Source organism: Taurulus bubalis (assembly GCF_910589615.1).
Source record: "Taurulus bubalis genome assembly, chromosome: 12".
Taxonomy (NCBI): domain Eukaryota; kingdom Metazoa; phylum Chordata; class Actinopteri; order Perciformes; family Cottidae; genus Taurulus; species Taurulus bubalis.
This window is the reverse complement of record NC_136600.1, coordinates 18,996,808-19,017,859: the sequence shown is the minus strand read 5'-3', so window position 1 is coordinate 19,017,859 and position 21,052 is coordinate 18,996,808. Positions and strand designations below refer to the sequence as shown.

General features: G+C 40.4%; 1 protein-coding gene across 1 annotated transcript; it reads right to left on the bottom strand.

Annotated features, from left to right (window-relative positions):
• Positions 1-133: 133 nt before the first annotated feature.
• Positions 134-17,998, bottom strand: abcb4 (ATP-binding cassette, sub-family B (MDR/TAP), member 4; the record flags this gene model as incomplete). Its single annotated transcript, XM_079227306.1, has 27 exons — positions 134-576; positions 1,231-1,377; positions 2,063-2,269; positions 2,876-3,073; positions 3,177-3,333; positions 3,981-4,121; positions 4,256-4,356; positions 4,454-4,657; positions 4,825-4,908; positions 5,075-5,152; positions 8,453-8,557; positions 8,677-8,823; positions 9,801-9,989; positions 10,102-10,263; positions 10,759-10,929; positions 11,020-11,223; positions 11,530-11,655; positions 11,748-11,858; positions 14,485-14,598; positions 14,707-14,878; positions 15,435-15,559; positions 15,726-15,897; positions 16,316-16,507; positions 16,630-16,678; positions 16,765-16,924; positions 17,705-17,774; positions 17,934-17,998. The coding sequence occupies 27 exons, from the start codon at positions 17,996-17,998 to the stop codon at positions 379-381; spliced, it is 3,849 nt and encodes a 1,282-aa protein (XP_079083432.1). The 3' UTR covers positions 134-378.
• Positions 17,999-21,052: the final 3,054 nt, after the last annotated feature.

The following is a 21,052-nucleotide window of genomic DNA, read 5'->3' as shown; positions in this document are numbered from 1 at the left end:
TTGTGGGTTAAACTGTTCAAGCATTAACTGTCCAAAATGTGTCCAAATACATATACTGTAGAACATAACTATTAAAACCTGTGCTTCTCCTGCATGTCAAAGTATCTTCTGTAAAAAAAAGGTCCATAAAAGCGACAACTAATGAGCAGTATAACTTTTTGACTAAAAGGTGACTTGGCTGATCTGATCATAACTAAACTGTGAGACTCAAAGAGGCACAGCTGTCAGACAGATTATCCTGTGGCTAAAATATTACAGAGTCACATTTCTAAAAACAGTTAGGCCCCTGAAGCTGGGCATGGAAACATGAATACCTCTTGAAACAAAGGAATGTAAAACAATAGGTGTAGTATTGCTCTCTATGTCCTCTTATTTCCTCTAATGGCCCATCTGTTTGTTGATCAGCATGTGGTAGACTCCCTTTTGGGCCAGCAGCTGTTCATGTGTCCCCAGTTCGATCACCCTTCCTTCACTGAAAACAGCGATGCGGTCAGCATTTTGGATGGTGGACAGACGATGAGCCACAATGATACACGTCCTGCCCTTACTGGCCTCGTCCAGCGCCTCCTGCACCACCTGGAAAGAGCAGAATGACGACACTGAGCTCACATGTACATTTATAGGGCAGACTGCGGCGCATCACTCGCTCTGCGGAGAAGGTGATTGGCTGCAATCAGCCGTCCCTGCAGGAGCTGTGGGCCTCCAGGACCCTGAGGCGGGCAGGAAAGACTGCGGCCGAGCCCTCTGGCTACGGGCCATCATTCACAAGTACTTCCTGCTTCATCAACAAGGCCCAGGACCCCCACTGACATGGACTCTTATGATGAGGGAGGATGCATGAATTCATTTCCATTTAGATTCATTTTCACTAAATTTCCAGTGAGCACTCGGTAAACTTTGTGTTCACGGCAACACTGTTATTAAACTGTGAGAGTATATACGTTTCTAATCTCTGGTTTGATTTTTATGGGCATTTCTATTTTATTCTTTGGAATCAATGTCAGTTGATAACATTATTTTATGGAGGAAAAATAAATATCAGCGAACACATTGAACACATTTTTCGATTACAATTTTAATTTATGTAAAATTTCAGTAAAATAGCTTCTTTTTGTCATTTTTGTCTTGTCATTTTCTTGTTCATGGGTCTTACTGGTGCTAGTATCATTAATGGAGAGGATTTATTTAGCGACTGCTGACTTTCTTTAGCCCTCCTCCCCCAACACTCACCTTCTCACTCTCAGTGTCCAGTGCGGACGTGGCCTCGTCCAGGAGCAACACTTTGGGTTTGCGGAGGATGGCTCGGGCGATGGCTATACGCTGCTTCTGACCACCTGACAGCTGAGTTCCTTTATCACCTGCCTGAGTGTCGTACTTCTACTCATACAAACAGAGAGAGAGAGCACATTATTGATATATTGCCAAAAATAATGACAAAAGCTTACGCTGTAATGCACACCTCACTGTGAACAGTGATTATTGTGAAAAACTTTATTTACCCCTCGGGGATAAATAAAGTTTTTCTGATTCTGATTCTGATTCTGATTGAATACTTTGTTCAAAACCCTTTTTGCAATTCATTGTAATTGATTGATTATAAATGTACCATTTTGAACAATGTGTCTACATTAGTTTATCTATAATAAGTACAATTTTGCATACTTCCTTGGAAATTATTAAGAAATGATGGATCCTTATAAATAAACCAACAGGAACACTTATTCTGAAAAGAGAGGTGACTGTTTGATTTTTAAATATCATTTTTCAATGCTGTGAGCACCAGAGACCATATCCTGTTAATCATGATTGTATGGAGGAGGAGGAAGAAATGAAATATTGAAAGATAGACATTTCTAAGCCTGAGCAAATATAGCATTGCAATTATTTGCTATGGTTTAATCTTGACCACACTGACAGACATCATATCTGGAGTATTCCAGTAGATGCTGTTGTGAGATGTTGTAAAGATTATAACTGTTCTCCAAAAAAACATCCCACTGGCCTTTTATTTCTGGCGATGTCATTACTGAACAGAGCATTACTGAAACATCACAGCAGTTACCTGTGGCAGGCTATCGATGAAGCTGTGAATGTTGGCTGCTTTAGCAGCGTCCTGTATCTCCGCCATGGTTGCGATGCGGCTGTTGTCTCCATAGGCGATGTTTTCACTCAAGGTGCAGTCGAACAGCACAGGCTCCTGGGATACGATGCCTATTTGAGATCTCAACCACTGGATGTTCAGCTGTTTTGCATTTATATTGTCGAGCAGCTGAAGAAGAAAATGTTAGCAATAATTATTGGCAAAGCATAAATTGGATTTGATGTCTAAAACATCCAATAATTGTTTTCCTGAGCAAAATATCTTTCTATTTGGCTGCTAAATACTCCAACAGCTAGTTGCTAACTTTGTCTGTGTGACGATTAATTCTGAGCAGGTAATGTGCTGTGGGTTTTTAGAGATTTTTTGAAAATTCTTTAAAATAGCTGCCTGCTCTTGCCGAAAACAACATAAATGGGAAGTTACAAAGGGCCGAGATAATATTTATCTGTCTTAGTTTTAAAAACTCTTGTACATCACTTGAAAATAATTATAATTATTATTTATTTTTTACATCATAGCAATGAGTATAGTTTTCTTTCACAGAAGACAGTCAGCAAAAACAAGGATCCCATCAAGATAACATAAAATGGTTTGTGCAGTAACTATATAAACACACATGCTACACAGAACTAATACAGTCTCAAGGTCCCCGTCTCGTCAGAGAAGTGCCGTCAAGCAGCCATAAATACATTGGACAGCTAACCATTAGCCAGCTGGCAGTAGGTGAAAGTGTTATTCAACCACAGATTGCGTGTGTGTGTTTTATTTTCTCACCACTCTCCCCTCTCTGGGATCGTAGAACCTCTCCAGCAGCTGGATGGTGGTGCTCTTTCCACAGCCGCTGCTCCCCACCAAGGCCAAAGTCTCTCCCTTGCTCACCTTGAGATTCAGCCCTTGCAGGATGGGGACATTAGGGCGTGACGGGTAGTTAAAAAAGACTCTGTCAAAGTCCACGTTACCCTCGAATTTGTCCTGGTGGTTTATGAGAGATGACACAGAGGAGTGATATGTTAGCGTGTGTGTAAAAAGCTGCTCCATAAACTGTGTTTGATGCGTGAGGCTTTATGTGACCTACTGGTGACTCCCCCTCCTGTGAGAGATTGTCGATGGCGGACTCTTTGTTCAGCAGCATCATGAGGTGGGAAGCTGAGATTTTGGCCTTTGCATAGTTTGGAGCGAAGGAGTTTGCCTCTCCGAGAGCCATGGCACCGTACAGTATAGCGGAAATGACACTGGGAGAGAAAGTCAAGAGCTTATTAGTTATACCTAGTCAGCAGAGTATTAAGGGAAGATTCATGGACTCTTATATTTTTGTAACTTAACTTTCATTTACATCACTCTGATATTGAATGAAATATTTACTGTTAAACTTTTGTTTTTTAGGATTGAACAATTAAATCAAATAGACATTTAACGATGTCTTGTGCATCACTTTAAATACTTTTCCTCAATACATTTCCATAATTCAGCCTGCCTGCGTGTCTTTGGAAACCTTGGGATATTGGAAAGAATCAAATATACATTTGAGGATTTACAATGCATGTCTGTTGTATAAATGAGTTAATATTGCTGTGTTTTATGGTTTTATGTATGCTCAGAAGTGACCTTTGGATTTCCTCTTTATGTAACAGGTAGAAAATTGTGTTGTGTTGGCGTTATTACAACACGTGTGTGGGTGTCTTTTGAAGATGTGTTGTGTGACTACGTCCTCTTGGTTTGGAGTCAACTCATTCGCAGTGGCCTCTCACATACTTCCGGCCAGGGTTATGATTAAAAGCCATATAGAAAAGCGTCTCCTCTTTAGTAACCTACGTGTTGAGTTCATCTTCTCTATCATAAACTGAATTGTAAGTCAAAGTCATGCTATCCGCTTACTCACAGGAATACTCCCTCAGCATCCATCCTTCCTGTCACAATGAGCCAAGCTCCAAAGCGGAAACAGCCTGCATAAGCAAAGTAGATCATGGCCTGGGTAAGGGAGAAGGATAAACCATGCACATGGGCGTTTTTCTGAGAGTTCCTGTTCAGAAAGTGAGAGAAAGCTGGCATCAGAGAGGTCACTATTCAAATAAATACAATTTTAATAAAATAGATGTATAATATGAGTTCATATATCCCACGGAGAAGATGGATCTGTGGTTTAATGTCTCGTACTTGTATGGTGCTTCAAGGTTTTGCTGATACAAAGACTCAAACTTGGGTTCTCTGTTTAGAGAGACGACAGTACGGATATTTTCAATGGCCTCTGTAGCAATCTGTAAAGACGAACCATACAAACATTATATCTACCGTTTATCACAAACAATAAAGAATGAACACATTACTTTGGCACATCTCATACTAAGTTCCTACCTTTCCAGCCTTCTCCAGCTCCTTCTTGTCTTGAGCAGCGTATCCGGTAAGCGCCCGCATCTCTATAGTTCCAGCCGCTGCCATGAAGGGCACTACAGCCAGGACGAGCAAGGTCAGCTGCCAGCCGTACACAAAGGAGATGATCACAGAGGTGCCCATGTTGGCTACGTTCTGGGCCAGCGTGGCCATACGTACTCCTGTGGCCTGAGCAGGCGTGAAAGATGGGAACAAAGTAAGCGACTGGAACACTGATTTTCTCAGACGATTCATTGTTGTATTCTTTGACAAATAGCTTTGTTCATTTGGTGTGTGTGTATGTGTCTTGTCTGTGTGTGTGTGTCTGTTTGTGTGTCCCCGCTGTTGCAACTTACCCCTTGCACTTGGGCTGCGTCTGTGGCCAGTCTCGTAGTGAGCGCTCCAACACTGTTTTTGGGGTTGTCAAACCAGCCGAGGTCCTACAAGAAAACAGGGAATGACATTTTCAATTTTTCATGAAAATAAATCCATCCATTATCTTTTAACCCAGCTGGCATTTGGCGAAGGCCGGGTACACCCTGGACAGGTTGCCAAACCTAGTCCCGGAGAGAACCCGGCAGAGAAGAGAGGCAAGGTTACACTTACCTGTCTCATCATGGCCTTAAAGGCATCGCGTCTCAGTTTAAGGGTCAGCATCTCTCCAGATTTACCAAAACAGAAGCCCTGTTAAAGGTTTACGGACAGAGGGCATAATAAGAACACATGGACATTGGCCTTTGTGAGTAACTGGCATATAGCAAAAGCCAGAAGACAGTTCTGTATCTAAGATATACTAACCAGGTGCTTACTGTATGCCTTAAAATGTATTGTATAGACCAGTGGTTCTCAACCTTTATTCAATGGTGTACCCCCTGTGAAACATGTTTTCAGCCAAGTACCCCCTAACCAGCACAAATCATTTTTGGTAAAAAAAGAAAAAAAGTAGTAATACACAGCGCTTTGTCGTCAGTGTTGGATTTATTAAACTGTCAAGAATGAATATGGCATTGAACTGAATGCTTTTGCATTTACATTTTAGTGAGAAACTTGTGCTTCACTGAGGATCTTTGTCAGTCTTGGTGGCAGGGAGGCCATTACTGTGATCAAGCTCTTCTCTCTTCTCCAGACACAGTCTGCTTCTTCGCTTTGTTTTGATAAGTCATTGCAGAGAAGGAGGCCTCACATAAACATGTGGAGGCAAAGCGTAGTAGCTGCTCCAAAGTTTTCCGTCCCAGGTCAGGGTGCTCCTGCTTCACACACACACAAAACTGTGTGAGTGTGGATGTGGCAAACTTCATCTGGAGGCCACGGTCAGATGACACTTCCAGGAGTTTTTCCTGATAAGTGACAGGTAGCTTGCTTCCGTTTGCTTCAGACAACATAAATGGGTTCCTCACCCAGTCCAGCTGTACAGATGTATCCTCCATGTCAGGAAAGTAGGAGTGAAAATCTTGAATCAAGTTGGTCAAATGTCCCACTATGACCGACTTGACTGGAGCTCTGTCCACATCCTCACTAGAGAGAAAATCCTCCATCTGAGGAAAGCAGGTGAAATCTCCCTCTGCAGAGGACCTTCTCCACAGCTCTGCCTTCTTCAGGAAGCCACCCACCTTGTCATACAGGTTTAACATGCTGGTCTCTTTGACCCACTTCGTCATACAGGTTTAACATGCTGGTCTCTTTGACCCACTTCGTCATACAGGTTTAACATGCTGGTCACTTTGACCCACCTCGTCATACAGGTTTAACATGCTGGTCTCTTTTGCCGCAGAGACACATTCAGTTCGCTATATATACATACATACATACATACATACATACATACACACACACACACATATATATATATATATATATATATATATATATATATATGTATGTATGTATGTATGTATGTATGTATGTATGTATATACATACACACACATATATATGTATGTATGTATATACATACATGTGTATATGTGTGTATATATATATGTGTGTGTATATATACATATATATACATATATATATATATATATATATATATATATATATATATATATATATATATATATATATATATATATATATATATACGTACACACGCCTGCATTGCGTGGTCTTGACTTTATGAAGTTGATTGTTTTGACACTGTCGTTCAAAACGTCATGTATCACAGGGCTCATTTTCTTGCACGCCAATGCTCACTGTGTCATGCACGATCCCTGTGCATGACACAGTGAGTCCACTTCACGTCAGGGTTTTATTTTTTAATACGCGCTACGAATCCTCTCTTGCTGCCCGTCATCGAGGCCGCTGCGTCCGTGCAGATGTTGCTGCAGGATTTCCAGCTCATTCCGTTTTCACAGAAGAAGGCGATGACAACATAAACAATGACATACAAAATCTTCTTTGGCACTTGTCCCTCCGTGTTTTTAGCAGCATTGATGCTACGCTTCAACCACAACTTCTTTGTTTGAGTTTTAAGGCGGCAGTGATAGATAGACGGGTAACGACAGGTGGCGTGTGCCAGGTTGGGTCAAACCATCCTGATATGGGGGAGACTCTAGGTTTTTAGGATAATTAAATTAAATAGCCTGCTTAATATAAAATTCAGTTTGTGAACTTACACTTATGTTGTATTGAATCTTTGTCAAATAACTATTTTTAAAGGATTTTTGAATGGATGCTAATTTTAAATAGATTTAAAAGAAATCTCACGTACCCCCTGGAGTACCTTCACGTACCCCCAGGGGTACGCGGACCCCCATTTGAGAACCACTGGTATAGACCAGTGGTTCTCAACCTTTATTCAATGGTGTATCCCCTGTGAAATATGTTTTCAGCCAAGTACCCCCTAGGAGGTCTCACATAAACATGTGGAGGCAAAGCGTAGTAGCTGCTCTAAAGTTTTCCGTCCCAGGTCAGGGTGCTCCTGCTTCACACACACCCAAAACTGTGTGAGTGTGGATGTGGCAAACTTCATCTGGAGGCCACGGTCAGATGACACTTCCAGGAGTTTTTCCTGATAAGTGACAGGTAGCTTGCTTCCGTTTGCTTCAGACAACATAAATGGGTTCCTCACCCAATCCAGCTGTACAGATTTATCCTCCATGTCAGGAAAGTAGGAGTGAAAATCTTGAATCAAGTTGGTCAAATGTCACACTATGACCATCTTGACTGGAGCTCTGTCCACATCCTCACTAGAGAGAAAATCCTCCACCTGAGGAAAGCAGGTGAAATCTCCCTCTGCACAGGACCTTCTCCACAGCTCTGCCTTCTTCAGGAAGCCACCCACCTTGTCATACAGGTTTAACATGCTGGTCTCTTTGACCCACTTCGTCATTAACATGCTGGTCTCTTTGACCCACTTCGTCATAAACATGCTGGTCTCTTTGTCCCACCTCGTCATACAGGTTTAACATGCTGGTCTCTTTGACCCACCTCGTCATACAGGTTTAACATGCTGGTCTCTTTTGCCGCAGAGACACATTCAGTTCGCTATATGTATATATATATATATATATATATATATATATATATATATATATATATATATATATATATATATATATACATACATATATATGTGTATGTATGCATATATATATATACATACATACATACATATATATATATATATGTGTGTATGTATGTATGTATGTATATACATACATACATACATACACACACATATATATATGTATATACATACATATATATATGTATATGTGTATATATATATACACATATACATATATATATATATATGTATGTATATACATACATATATGTATGTAATAAGGATTTTTGAATGGATGCTAATTTTAAATAGATTTAAAAAAAATCTCACGTACCCCCAGGGGTACGCGGACCCCCATTTGAGAACCACTAGTATAGACATGAGAGTAGAATCTTCTCATCTTAGTGTATTTCCAAAAATATCAAGTTCCTTTGAGGGCAATAAACACCCCCGTAAATAAATATATATTGGTCATACCTGGAGAAACATGGTGACGAAAGTTACAGCTCCAATAACAACAAACATCAGAGAAAAGAACGAAGATCTTTGCCTGATAACCTCTTGATCGGGTTCTGCAAACACCTGAGAGGAGAAACAAACAGATCATTTCTAGCTTTCTGCAACATCTGACAAATGTTGCATAATGAAGCTTTAGAATAACGTTTGTGTTACACAGATACAATATACATGTATATACATACAGTGATGATCTTGGAGAAGATGACAGCAAACAATGGTTGCATAGCTCCGTTGAAGATTGCACAGATGGTCCCGACCAAAATGTACGGCCACTCGTTACGGTTGAGGTGCAGCAATTGAGGGAACGACATGAGGGGAACATCTTCATTCTACAGAAAGAGAGAGAAAGAGCTGAGCCACATCTCCGACTGTTTTTTCCTCAGGAAGATATTAACAAAGTTAGACTGTGGTGAACTGAATTTAGTAAGGAACTGTTGGAATGTGGGGAAAGATCAAGGGAAAGGCCGGTTAGGGAACAGAGGAAAAAGTACAGAGCCATTCAAATATCTTTACAACTGTGTTATTGTGTACATAGTTCAGAGGCAGGAGAAGGACAGACAATATACAATCTGCTCAGGATGAGATCTGCCTCACCTGATTACAGACTGCGTCACTATCAAAGTTAACAGACTGGACTAAGAAGGAGAGACGAAAGAGTAATCCTGGAAGTCCCATTTTTCCTCTCCATATTTTGGCCACTTAGTAATCTTTCCAAATTATCTAGTGTCGAAAAAGAAATATCCTAACCAAGGTCGGGGTGGTTTGGAAAAGGAACTAACTTTCCTTTGAACCACCATTGAACCACCGTGCAGTTCAACACTACAACCCTGAATAGAAACTGTGAATATGAGATAACCTTGTGTTTAGTGGTAAAAGTTAACTTTCAGATAAGTTCAGTTTGTAACCAGAGGCCCCTCCATACTCCTTCAGAACAGCCATTTGGCAGGATTTTCACAAATCATAATAAATTGTCCGCATTTAAGAAGACTAAATGCTCCCTGCCCCTCTTTAGATCCCATCATAACTACTGAGACAACGCAAAGAAAAAGCTAAAGATTTGATAGCAAGGACACATTACAGAGGGGAGAGGGGACAGCCCTCATTTCTCCCTCATTGTAATATTAAGTACAAAAAATCTAAAATCTAACTTGCTCCCGTCAAAAGACTTCTCGGCATCTAACAATATATGTACTCCATGTAGTGGGGTTGGACAATGAGAGTATATATTATTGTTTTCCCTGCATAGACCATGTTGACAATGTTGACCCAGCCACTCAAACCCCAGAGATGTTGCACTACAGCTCACCTCTTCTGTCCCGTCGCCCTTCAAGTTTTCTTTCTGCTCTCCATCTCCCTCTGAGGCAGCGAAGGAGGTGCTTTTTGTGGACTTCGTCCTGTGCATAGAGGACTGAGAAAGGGTCTTGGCCAACGGGATCTTCTTGTCCACAGAATGCTCTGACTCCGTCCCCTCCAAATCCTTAACCTTTTGAAAGGTCTGCGGCAGAGAGAGAGAGACGGGAGGGAACCCCAGAAAAAAACAATATCAAGATGACCATTCTGAGTTCAAGCACAACCAAATGGTGTGTCAAGTGTTCATGCGTGTCTACCTGCATGGTGACCAGTGTATGGTAGATTCCCTGTTCTTTCATTAGTTGACTGTGAGTCCCCAGCTCTACAACTTTCCCATCCTGAAAGCCAGCGATGACGTCCACGTTTCTGATGGTTGAGAGGCGGTGGGCAACAATTATGGTGGTACGACCCTGTCGGACCTGCACAAAAAGATGTGTCAGTTTTTTTTTCTCAGCTTACATTTACAAGAAGGAGCTAGAATTGTACATACATTTCATGAAGATAGATACGTTTGCAGTTGACACATTTCATCTTTTAGTGATTTGTCCACAGTCTGCGGCTCAATGAGGATGTCATCAGACACAGTGGTGCTTTGAGCTGAACGCGAACATTAGCATGTTCACATACAAAAGTGATGATGCCATGTTGATCATCCTATTTTTGCAAGTTAGTATGCTAACATATGCTGAGGCTAAACACAAGTACAGCTGAGGCTGATGGGAATGCCATTAGTTTTGTATGTGATTGAAAACCACTACTACTTGATAAAGTCTCATTTGAATAGCTGGTGGTGCTAGTGGGGAAAGTCAGTGTTTTGACTGCAGTTCTTAAACATGTCTGCGTCAGTGTAAAAGTGCAAAGTAAGCTAAAGCTTTTCTGAATGAGACAGAGAATGCGTTTGTGAATATTTCTACCTTGTCGAGTGCAGCTTGCACAATGGTCTCACTCTCAGCATCAAGGGCAGATGTGGCTTCGTCCAACAGAAGGATTTTGGGGTTTCGGACTAGAGCTCGAGCAATCGCAATCCTCTGCTTCTGCCCTCCACTCATTTGAGTCCCTCGGTCACCGACCATCGTCTCAAACTTCTGCTCAACGATAAGAGTATCAATATTAGCAGGTGGTGGACAGAGTTCTTGATACGCACAGAAGATAGGGAGTTATAAATACAATCATACATCAGGAAAGTCCATAATAAAGTTGTAAGCATTAGCCTCCTTGGCAGCTTGCGTGATATCATGCTCCGTCACGTCAAGTCGGCCGTATCTGATGTTCTCAGCGATGGTGGTGGCAAAGAGGATGGGCTCCTGGCTCACCACTCCAATCATGTCCCTCAGGTAGCGGACGTTAAGCGAACGGATGTCGTGACCGTCAATAGTCACCTAAAGTGCAGGAGTCAAACATATACAGCACTTAATTAAAATTGAATCACAGCCATGAGTATTTGAAAAAAACTGAGGAGTAGCTTAGCAGTGACACAGTGAATACAGGCAAAAAAGAAAGAAAAAAAGCACTACTTTGATCTTTATCTTTATGTGACACCTGCTCTTATTAAATGACAAAATGTTATAGGAGTGCAATGCTAAATTTGTGGAGTACTCTTTCAAGTCCTTAATTATAGCAGAGTGGATATGGTGGCAATTGCTGAATAAATCCTTTGAATGAAGTTGTTTAGAAATATCACTCACAGATCCTTCTTGAGGATCGTAGAACCTCTGCAGCAGCTGAATCGTGGTACTTTTCCCACAGCCGCTGCTCCCAACCAAGGCAATGGTCTGCCCACTCTTCACGCTCAGAGACAAGTTATGTAATATCTACAAATGATAACAATGTCGGTTATGAGATACAGGTGGAAGTAATACGATATATGTTTTACAGTTCAAACAACTGTCGAAGAGGAACATACTTGAGTCTTCGACCTTGAGGGGTAGCTGAAGTCGATGTTCTTGAACTCGATGTTTCCTGCAATGGAATCGGGCTTGAAGCCGGCCTCTGAATAGCTGTCGATGGTCGGTTTCTGTTGAGACAATCTTATGAGTTTTAATTCTAAAAACTCAGCTCTCAGGTTTGGCCACAGTTGGATAGAGAACCTGATTCTTATCACAACCTCAAACAGACAATGGGAGGAAGGCTGCTAGCGCCCCATGTTTGGGTGAGCATATTTAGAAAGATTGTTTTTTTTCCCCACGGCTCTTTGTATTTTCACTGCACACCGGTATTCTCCCTCAAAGGTTGAGCTCTGTGTTTTAACAAAGAATGAGACTGTTTTATGTCCCTCTTTGAGGCCTCACACTTCTGTATTTAAGACTAGACAGTATAAACTAGAAACTAGAAAGCACCTTGATAGATCAAACATCACAAATTTCTTTGCAATAAAGGACACAATATATAAGTAATTAATAAATATAGATGAAAATGTGTCTATGGATCTTAAGTCCAAAGGGAGAGAGTTCACAGTTTAGGAGCCATGACTTTGAATTCACAGTCTTCTCAGTTTCGAACTTGGACCATAACAATAATATTAAGATTAACTAAGGGCTGCACAGTGCTGAGCCCATCACCTCACTGCAAGAGGGGCCATGGTTTGATTCCCTATACGAGCCTTCTGTGTGGAGTTTGCATGTTCTCCCCGTGTCAGCGTGTGTTCTCTCCAGGTTCTCTGGCTTCCTCCCACAGTCCAAAGACACGCAGCCTCAGTTCTGTTATGACTCTAAATTGCCCGTAGATGTGGGTGCACGCATGATATCTATGCAAGCTCTGCGGTAGTCTGGTAACCTGTTCTGGATGATCCCTGCCTTTTCGAGTTTTTGTATTTTTTTTTTGTTTTTTTTTGCCTGAAGTTGTTTCTCAACTGTTTGTTTGTTTAAGCAGACCGTAGGACTCAGCTAGCTATGGAATATCCTGTATCTGTGCTGAGAAACAGGCACACTGTAAACTAAACGTGGGAGTGTATCTATGTTGTCATGTTCCCATACTCCCTAGTTTATAATCTTCTTAATATAACACATTAATGAGACTATTCTAAGGGCTTTATGTCCTCAGCAATGTCGATTTATGTGGGACAAATGTTGAAATCCTCCACCTACAGCATGCAGCCTACTGCTTGCAACCTACAGACGTATTTCTTGAGACATTGATATACCCACATTAGATATATGGATTGTCCTCATTCAAACTGCATTTGACACATCCATCTCTATTCATTCAATTACAATTCAAAGTGTGAAGAAAGTCCTTAACAATCTCTTATAATGTGTATATCAAGAATATAGGACCCTGGAACATAGGGGACCCCTTAAACATACATCCCAGATTATTTTGCAACATGACTCTTGCAACTACTCTAGAAGTGGCATCGAAAGCTGAAGCATCTTTAGCCCTTGTTACGGTTGAACATGTTTGATGACCCATCCTGCACTCAGGGTTGCTGACAATATACAAAGCTTTAATTGAATTTCTTCCAAATTCACCTCTCAATAGTAGCCAACAGTCCTCTGTAGCTGCATATCGTGCTAAACTCTTAGCCCAAATACTAGCTGTCCAATGAAAGGCGGGTATTGAACTGTACACCTCACTATTCCATTTGACTGTAAAATACGTCACAATAGAGAAGCTAAAGCAGGGGTGTCAAACTCAAGGGGCCACATGCTGCCCAAGCTGATCTCAAGTGGGCCGGACCAGTAAGATCACAGCATAATAACGCATACATAATGACAATATGTCTCTATGTTTAAATCATTGGTGAAGGTTTTTGGATGATAAACCCTATATTAAGGTCTTTCTACATAAACTAGAAATATAAAGACCAAAAATTCAGACATCAGACCACTGTTTACCTGCCTGGGCTCTCCTCTGCAGATTCCCTCGCAGTTGGGCAATGTCTGTAGTAATGTCAGTGTGGCAATCAATTGTGACTGTGGGTTAGTGGATAGCATGCCCGTTTTTCAATCAGTGGATCAGCATTTTTTTTTTCCTGCAATTTTAACAATTATCCCGCGGGCCGGACTGGACCCCCTGGTGGGCCGGATCCGTATGTTTGACACCCCTGAGCTAAAGCAAAGTGCCAGTGACTTCTGTTTCACGTTAAAGAAACTGGTTATGCTGCATGTTTCTGAAGCTACATGGACCATTTCAAACTTCCACTGATGGTATAAGATGAGGTCTAGCAGGGGGTTCGATCCCTGGTTCTGCTAGCTAGACTATGTCGTTGTGTTCTTGGGCAAGACACTTAACCCTAGGCTATTCATGCATCATGAGACTAGAAAAGCGCTATTCAAGCACAGTACAGTCCATTTACCATAATCAAAGTCATGCCATGACAATGAAGCTGCTATACGAGTGTGTGATATGGGTACAATATTTGTAAAACTTGTTGAACCTCATGGTACATTCACAGTTAGTTCAGGATGGGGAGAGACAAAGCTGTGCAATATCAACCAGATGACCTGACAGCAGGAGCTCCAATTAGTGCAAAATCCAACATATCTGACTCCGAGTTGTTGGCTGCATCAAAGCAGCGCCCCAGAGTGCCAGATTACAATGATGCATGTTGAGTAATATAAACTGACAAGTGTCCAGAAGCAAACATAGCTAAAAAAACATATATTTAACATGTGTGCTTTGGGGAAGAAAGCATCGCTTACATGATCAATAATGCTGTACACTTTATGTGCAGCTCCTCGGGCACTGGCAAAGGTCTCGATGTTAGGAGAGGCCTGTCCCACAGTGAACGCTCCAATAAGCACAACGAAGAACACCTGAAGAGACACACAACAGGGTTAGCTACAGCAACCTCTTTTTCAGAGTCTGCCTCATGTTCAAAGGGAAGCGATTTAAAGAAGTTGTGTCATAATATGTCTACTCACAGTGAGTACAGTTCCAATGGTGTATTCATTCTTAAGGATGAGTGTACTTCCGTACCAGAAGGCCAGAGCATAGGACAGGTAGATCATCAGGAAGTTGATGCCAAAGGCAAAATTGGCATATGTCGCCTTCTTTATTCCCATGTTCTTTGCATCCTCCAAGTTCTTAATATATCTGTGGTGCAAGACACGAAGAGACACAAGCACATTTAAAATATAGATTAGATTACAATGACATCATAGCAGCATCAGTCAAAAGCACAAATCTAATTCCATGGGGTTTTGTATGGGTTTTATCCTGTTACAGCTTTTATGGAGGTTATTTCTTGGATGTTATAAACCAAGATTTATTTGCTCTGCATTGATGTGTTGCTTGAATAGAAAACAATAGATGTGGTCTCATATCTTTCCATCAAATTAGTTCAGCATTAAAATATAAGGGCAACACTTTTGATTGGGATATTCCAGACTGATATTCATATTGATACTGTTCTATACCCCACAAACAATATAATTCGTATACTATCTTTACTTTTTTACTATTGTTTAAAACACCTGTTTTATGTGGATTTGACATATTTTGTGGAGCACATGGAGTTCTGTCTTGTTGTATAAAATGTGCAATGCAAATAAAGTGTTTTATATATATATATATATATATATATATATATATATATATATATATATATATATATATATATATATATATATATATATACTATCGTACATACCTCTTGATTTCTCTGTTCTGACCACTGAAGGCAAACACTGTCCTGACAGCAGAGATGACCTCTGATGCCACAGCTCCAGCTTTGGCATATGCAGACTGCTCTTTAGAAGTGAAAGTCGCAAGCAACTAGTCAGACAAGGAGACAGACATAATGTTGTTAACAATACCTGCAGGGGGCTGTGTCCTTATGAAAGACATATGGATAGCAAGAGAACGGCAGAAAGATGGAATGAACACAAAGAGAAAGTAAACTTTAAAAGAGCAACACAAAGATGACAGAGAAAAAATTTACCTTCGAGAAAATTCCAGCTGAAATGGCAAGTGCAGGGCTCACAGCCAGGATGACAAGAGTGAGTTTCCAGCCTTTGATGAAGCCGATGATGAAGCTTGTGAGGAAGGTGCTTATGGCCTGAATAAGCTTCCCGGACTTGTCACCAATACCTTCTTGGATCTTATAGACATCACTGTGCATGCAAATATAATCAAAATGTTCACCACATGCATGTATTAGGAATGAAATACAAAACATTTTGCTGTTGTCATGGGAAAACTGTGAAGACTTTAATGTTTTAATTTTGATAAACATTAATTGTTTGATTGTTATTTAATTGTTTTAGTTTTTTTAAGGATAAAATCCCAAAAGGGGACTGTTTCCATCTTTTCCATTTGACTCTTCTATGTCTTCTATGATAGTATATAACATATTGTGTGGTTCAATTGTTAAATATGTCAACTTGGGCTCTGGGAAATCTGATGGTCATGTTTCACTTACATAAAAAACAAATGTTAAATCAAATATTTGAGCATTTTTAATAAAAAAAAGGTGCTTTACAATAATTTGGCTGCATATGAAATAGAGTGTGTTACGTGTGTGTTACCTACTCTGTGAGACGTGTGTTGAGCTCTCCTGTTTCAGTGACATCGAACCAGCTGATGTCCTGCTGCATGATGCAGTGGAAAAACAACGCGCGGATGCGTTTTGTCTGCCGCCCGGCCGACAGGGTCCAGAAGGCCACCTGCCCGTAGGCTACCACCAGCACAACAAACCCCAATATGGAGTAGCTAATGGCATATCTGGAATAAGAGAAGTACTGTGACACAGACTTTAAAACTTCTGCTTAGACTTGAAGAAAATGTAAAGTATCTTCACCCGACAACAACAACTTTGTGTTTATGCTGATCACATCAAGTCTTACTTTGTCATTTCTTCCTCTAAGGTGCTGTTACTTGGTATGTAGGTGACATCTAAAGACACAAGGTAATACACAACATTGGTAAATGGTGTTTTGTCTTATCATCCTACCACCCCATGTATGCAACTGGAAACTCACTGGTGTTGTTGGTGATTTGTCCCGTCCCGGAGCTCTGTACGAGGCTGTCTGTCATGTCCCCAAACACAACACACATGAGAGGAAGCGTTACTCCGTTGGCGATGGCACAGACCAACCCAGCCAGGATCATGACAATGTCCAAGCCTTTTGCAAACCTAAACTTCACTCATACAAAGGAGTGTGGTTTAGGAAAGACAGAACAGTAGAAATGAGTATCTGTTGCTCCTGATAATTTGTGAGGTGTAAAACAATTTGAATTACGCAATCAGGGGACTTGAAAGCAGTTATTATATTCTCACAGCAGGGGACAAGTGGAGTCAAACCCAAACAAAAGGAGGATGTGCCGCACTCCCGTCCTCTCCTCCTCTTACTTCACAAACTCACACAAACCTTGATGCTCACATGCATGATCATACCACATACAGCCATACAGCATTACTTTTGTTATCAGTCTTTACTTGCTATAACCTGTAGGCTGATTTCAAAGACATTTAAAATATCAATGCAGCTTCTGCTTTTTTTCTGTTGTTTCAAACAAACATAATATACGATTTCAATTGCAGTTGACAGCAATATTTAAAATTGCCACAATACATGTTAGTAATTAACATATTACAAAGACAATTCTGCTCATAGCTCCAATCACCCAAACAGAGCTAGGTAAATCTGTCTTCGGTGTAATTTTTTGAAATATTATTGTTCTCTGTTTGGAAATGCAACTTTTTATGTTGCTGTCCATCTTGACCAGGACTCCCTGGCAGAAGAGATGTTGTATCTCGATGGAACCTTTCTGATTAAATATATGAAGGTGGGAAACTGGAGAAAGAATATAACTGTCAAAATAATAAAATAAAGCTACATTAACTGCTTTAAAAGAATAACTACATTGCATTAACACGTGTTTCTGACAGAAATAGATCACAGTGATGACTGAGCTTACCACATCAACGGGGCCAACCATGGGCAACGTTGGCTTTTTTTCCTTCTCCTTTTCATTGTCCTTGCTGTTACTGTAGAATATAAAAAGCATGATGCATGACTATTTCCCCACCCCCCCAGAGAATAACTGTTTCACCTGTTAATTAAGGTTTGAGCATATGGGTTGACGCCGTTTAAAAAAACATCGCTCTGGATGTTTTAGTCAGAGAAAGAGAGAATTTAAAGCCTACCTTAAATGTCCGTTTTGTTCGTGTTTGGCCGCAGGCAATTTGTCCATTTCGTCTTTCACATCCATGTCTGGTTGTTGTCTAAAGACTTACGTCTCAATCTAACTTACTTATATGATCCTCTCTGAGATTAAATAAAAAACAAACTGATTAAATCATCAAAAAGCAGCATCAGGATTCAAAGATGTATAAACTGTCTCCTACAGCGGAAATCTTACATATAAAAGTCAACGCAGGAATAGACCTTAATGTTTCCCTCCCAACCACTCCCACTCCAGCTGTCAGTCGACGTCACACACGCACGAGCCTCTCGCCCTCTCGCCACTCCGGACCTCCTGAACACCGTTATCCCGGGGGCTGACAGTCACTCTGTCGCGGACCAGCCTTACATAGCGTCAAGGTTGTCTCCTCCCGCTGTCAGCTGACAATTGACGGCCAATTAGGAAATCATTGATTTAAACCGGTAAACGGCAGATTGTTTCCCTGTCATAATGTATCTTTCACCGAAAGAACGGTTTACGCGCTGTGGGGAATAGTTTAAGGTCGTTTTGTTGGCGAAGTAGAGGATAAGTAGGACCACTCTCTACCTAACCTGTCAAATAGAGTATAATATAGAACAGGCGTTTTCAATTAATGATCAACGAGGTCCAGTTAGAGAGAATTTCCAGCCCGGAACATCACAATAATGTCTAACTTGCGCTATGATTTATATACTGAAGTAGCCAACGTCTGTAATCAACGACTGACTGTCAAATGAAAAAAAGAAAATTCAATTGAATAATATCTCAACAATATACATTATATTGTCAGTTTTCAAATTTAACTGGATGAATTATAATGAATTAATACTCTAATAATAAAGCAATGCTATTCTCTCATTTAAATTACAATAATGGCTGGATTTAAAAATATAAAAACATTACAGAAAGGTTTTCAAATTAACAAACCATTCATTATTTGTATTTATTTCTTAAAACCGAAGTTATGGTTTCATAGACTGTTTTGTGCTTCTATCCACCTTGCGAAGTCACTGCATCCGGTCAAGAAATAGTACGCCACACATCATCAAATATGATATTTACATATATATGTATATCATCTCAAATGTAAACAATGATTGAATTAAAGTCAAGACCCAAAAGGTTAATTACACAACCTTCAAACTCCTCCTCAGCTCTATGACAATACCCAGTGATTTTGGACATCCTCAGTTTAGCTGCTAATGAGAATATTGTGTCCAGACCGGAAATGTAGTGGATCCTACTCCTTGGGCCTTAACACATTTAACTGTGAGCACTTGTTCTGAGATTGACCCCTAAAGGTGAGAGTGCAAGCACAGTTGTGTTTTATTTGTTTATTTTGTGAAATAGGCTTTGTGTGTGCACTTTTATTATGTAAATAGATTGGTTAATGTTCGACAGCCCACACACTTTCTTTCTGGTGAAGTCCAAAGTTTATTTTCGTAACAAGAACCACTTCCACACAACAGATGATGTAACAAACATACATAATTTACTCAAACGGAGCTCCGAAACAAAGATCAACAATGAAAGCATGAGGTGTGTGGTCTGTGTTGTAGCATGAGGGCCGAGCTTGACGACCCTCTGTTGTCATCCTACTGTCATGTGACACTTAACAAGTGAAATAACTGTCACTATATGCCACTTTAACAAGGGACATAACTGCATTACATAAGCCACAATGTTGTCTAAAGGTAGAGTAACCTTCATTGAGCAATGGGCCGCACCATTACAACCACAAAGAAGACACAGGCATCGCCGAATAGAGTTGCATTATCATATCCTCCTGAGACCCAGGAAAACAAATATGCTAAATATATATATATTTTTTAATAAATTAAGTGTTGGGGTGGTAAAAAACACACTTTTTAGCATTACTTTATTACAATTTCATGACATGTGCACTCTAGTGTACAACAGCACATCGTTAAGGACAGATCTTCGTCAACGTGCTGCTGGAAGTACTGCTGTGGCTGCAGTCTCTACGGCTTATTTGGGTTCCATCATCTGTATTCTGCCCAACACAGCATGAACCTAAGAGAAATACAAAGCACACTCTACAATTTAGTACAATTAACATGTTATAAAAAGGTCTGAATCTCCCTCAATGATTCGGTTAAGGATGCTTTCTGCCTCTGTCATGAAGTTCTCTACTAAAAAAGTACAAAGTCCTGACGTGCACTACAGTGTACATTCATAAATTAGTTGTTTTTCCTATGACAACAAATAAGCTCAGCTCTGAAAACTCACTCCCTTTCTCCTTAGATGTGTACTTACTAAAAACAATCCAAATATAACATTAAAAAACATGTTACATATGAACATAATGCTTACCTTTCTTTTTTCCATAAAATGTGCTTGTTGTGGAGGCTGCCATTTTGAAAAGACCTGCCAAGGAAAGTTGGCAATGCCACATTCCCACACATGTGATGTAATTTTAAAGCTATGGTTGTCCTCTTTAAGGAACATCAGGACTCAATAGAGTGGCATGTGTAGTATGAAAGGAATTAGCAAAAACATAATGTGCACTACAGTGTACAAAAATGCATTGCCGGGTCTCAGGAGGATAATTGTAGGAGTCAAGTTGTTATTACTTTGTTTTGTTACACATCCCACCGCTTGGGGGCGTAGTGACGCCGTCACTGAGGCACCAGGCGAATACCATCAGGAGGGTTACTGGGAAGGTGTCGCTGACTGGGCTGGTTTTGGTCGTGCGATAATGAATGCAGATGAATGGTATGATATATTTTGTCTATGGTTTAGGAAATAGTCGTATGACAGAGAAAGTATCTGTGTTCTGTTTGTGTTGGAAATTGTGCCATTGTAAGGGTTCCAATGTTTGGAAACGCCTCTAAACCAAACCATCAGCAACCGTGGTGGCCTTTTTTTTTTTAAAACAACCAGACTACAATAGGAATAGTATATCCATGGTTTAATCTCTTGTTGAACTCTGACATAGTGTCTATAAAGTACAATTAAGATGGACTTCACCCCATGTTATCTCATCCTGTGATACTCCTGCTCTTAACTTTCCTGTGAAGTGTATGAGGATGTGGTGCAAACAAACCACAGACACACAACAACTGAAAATAGTATTTTCAA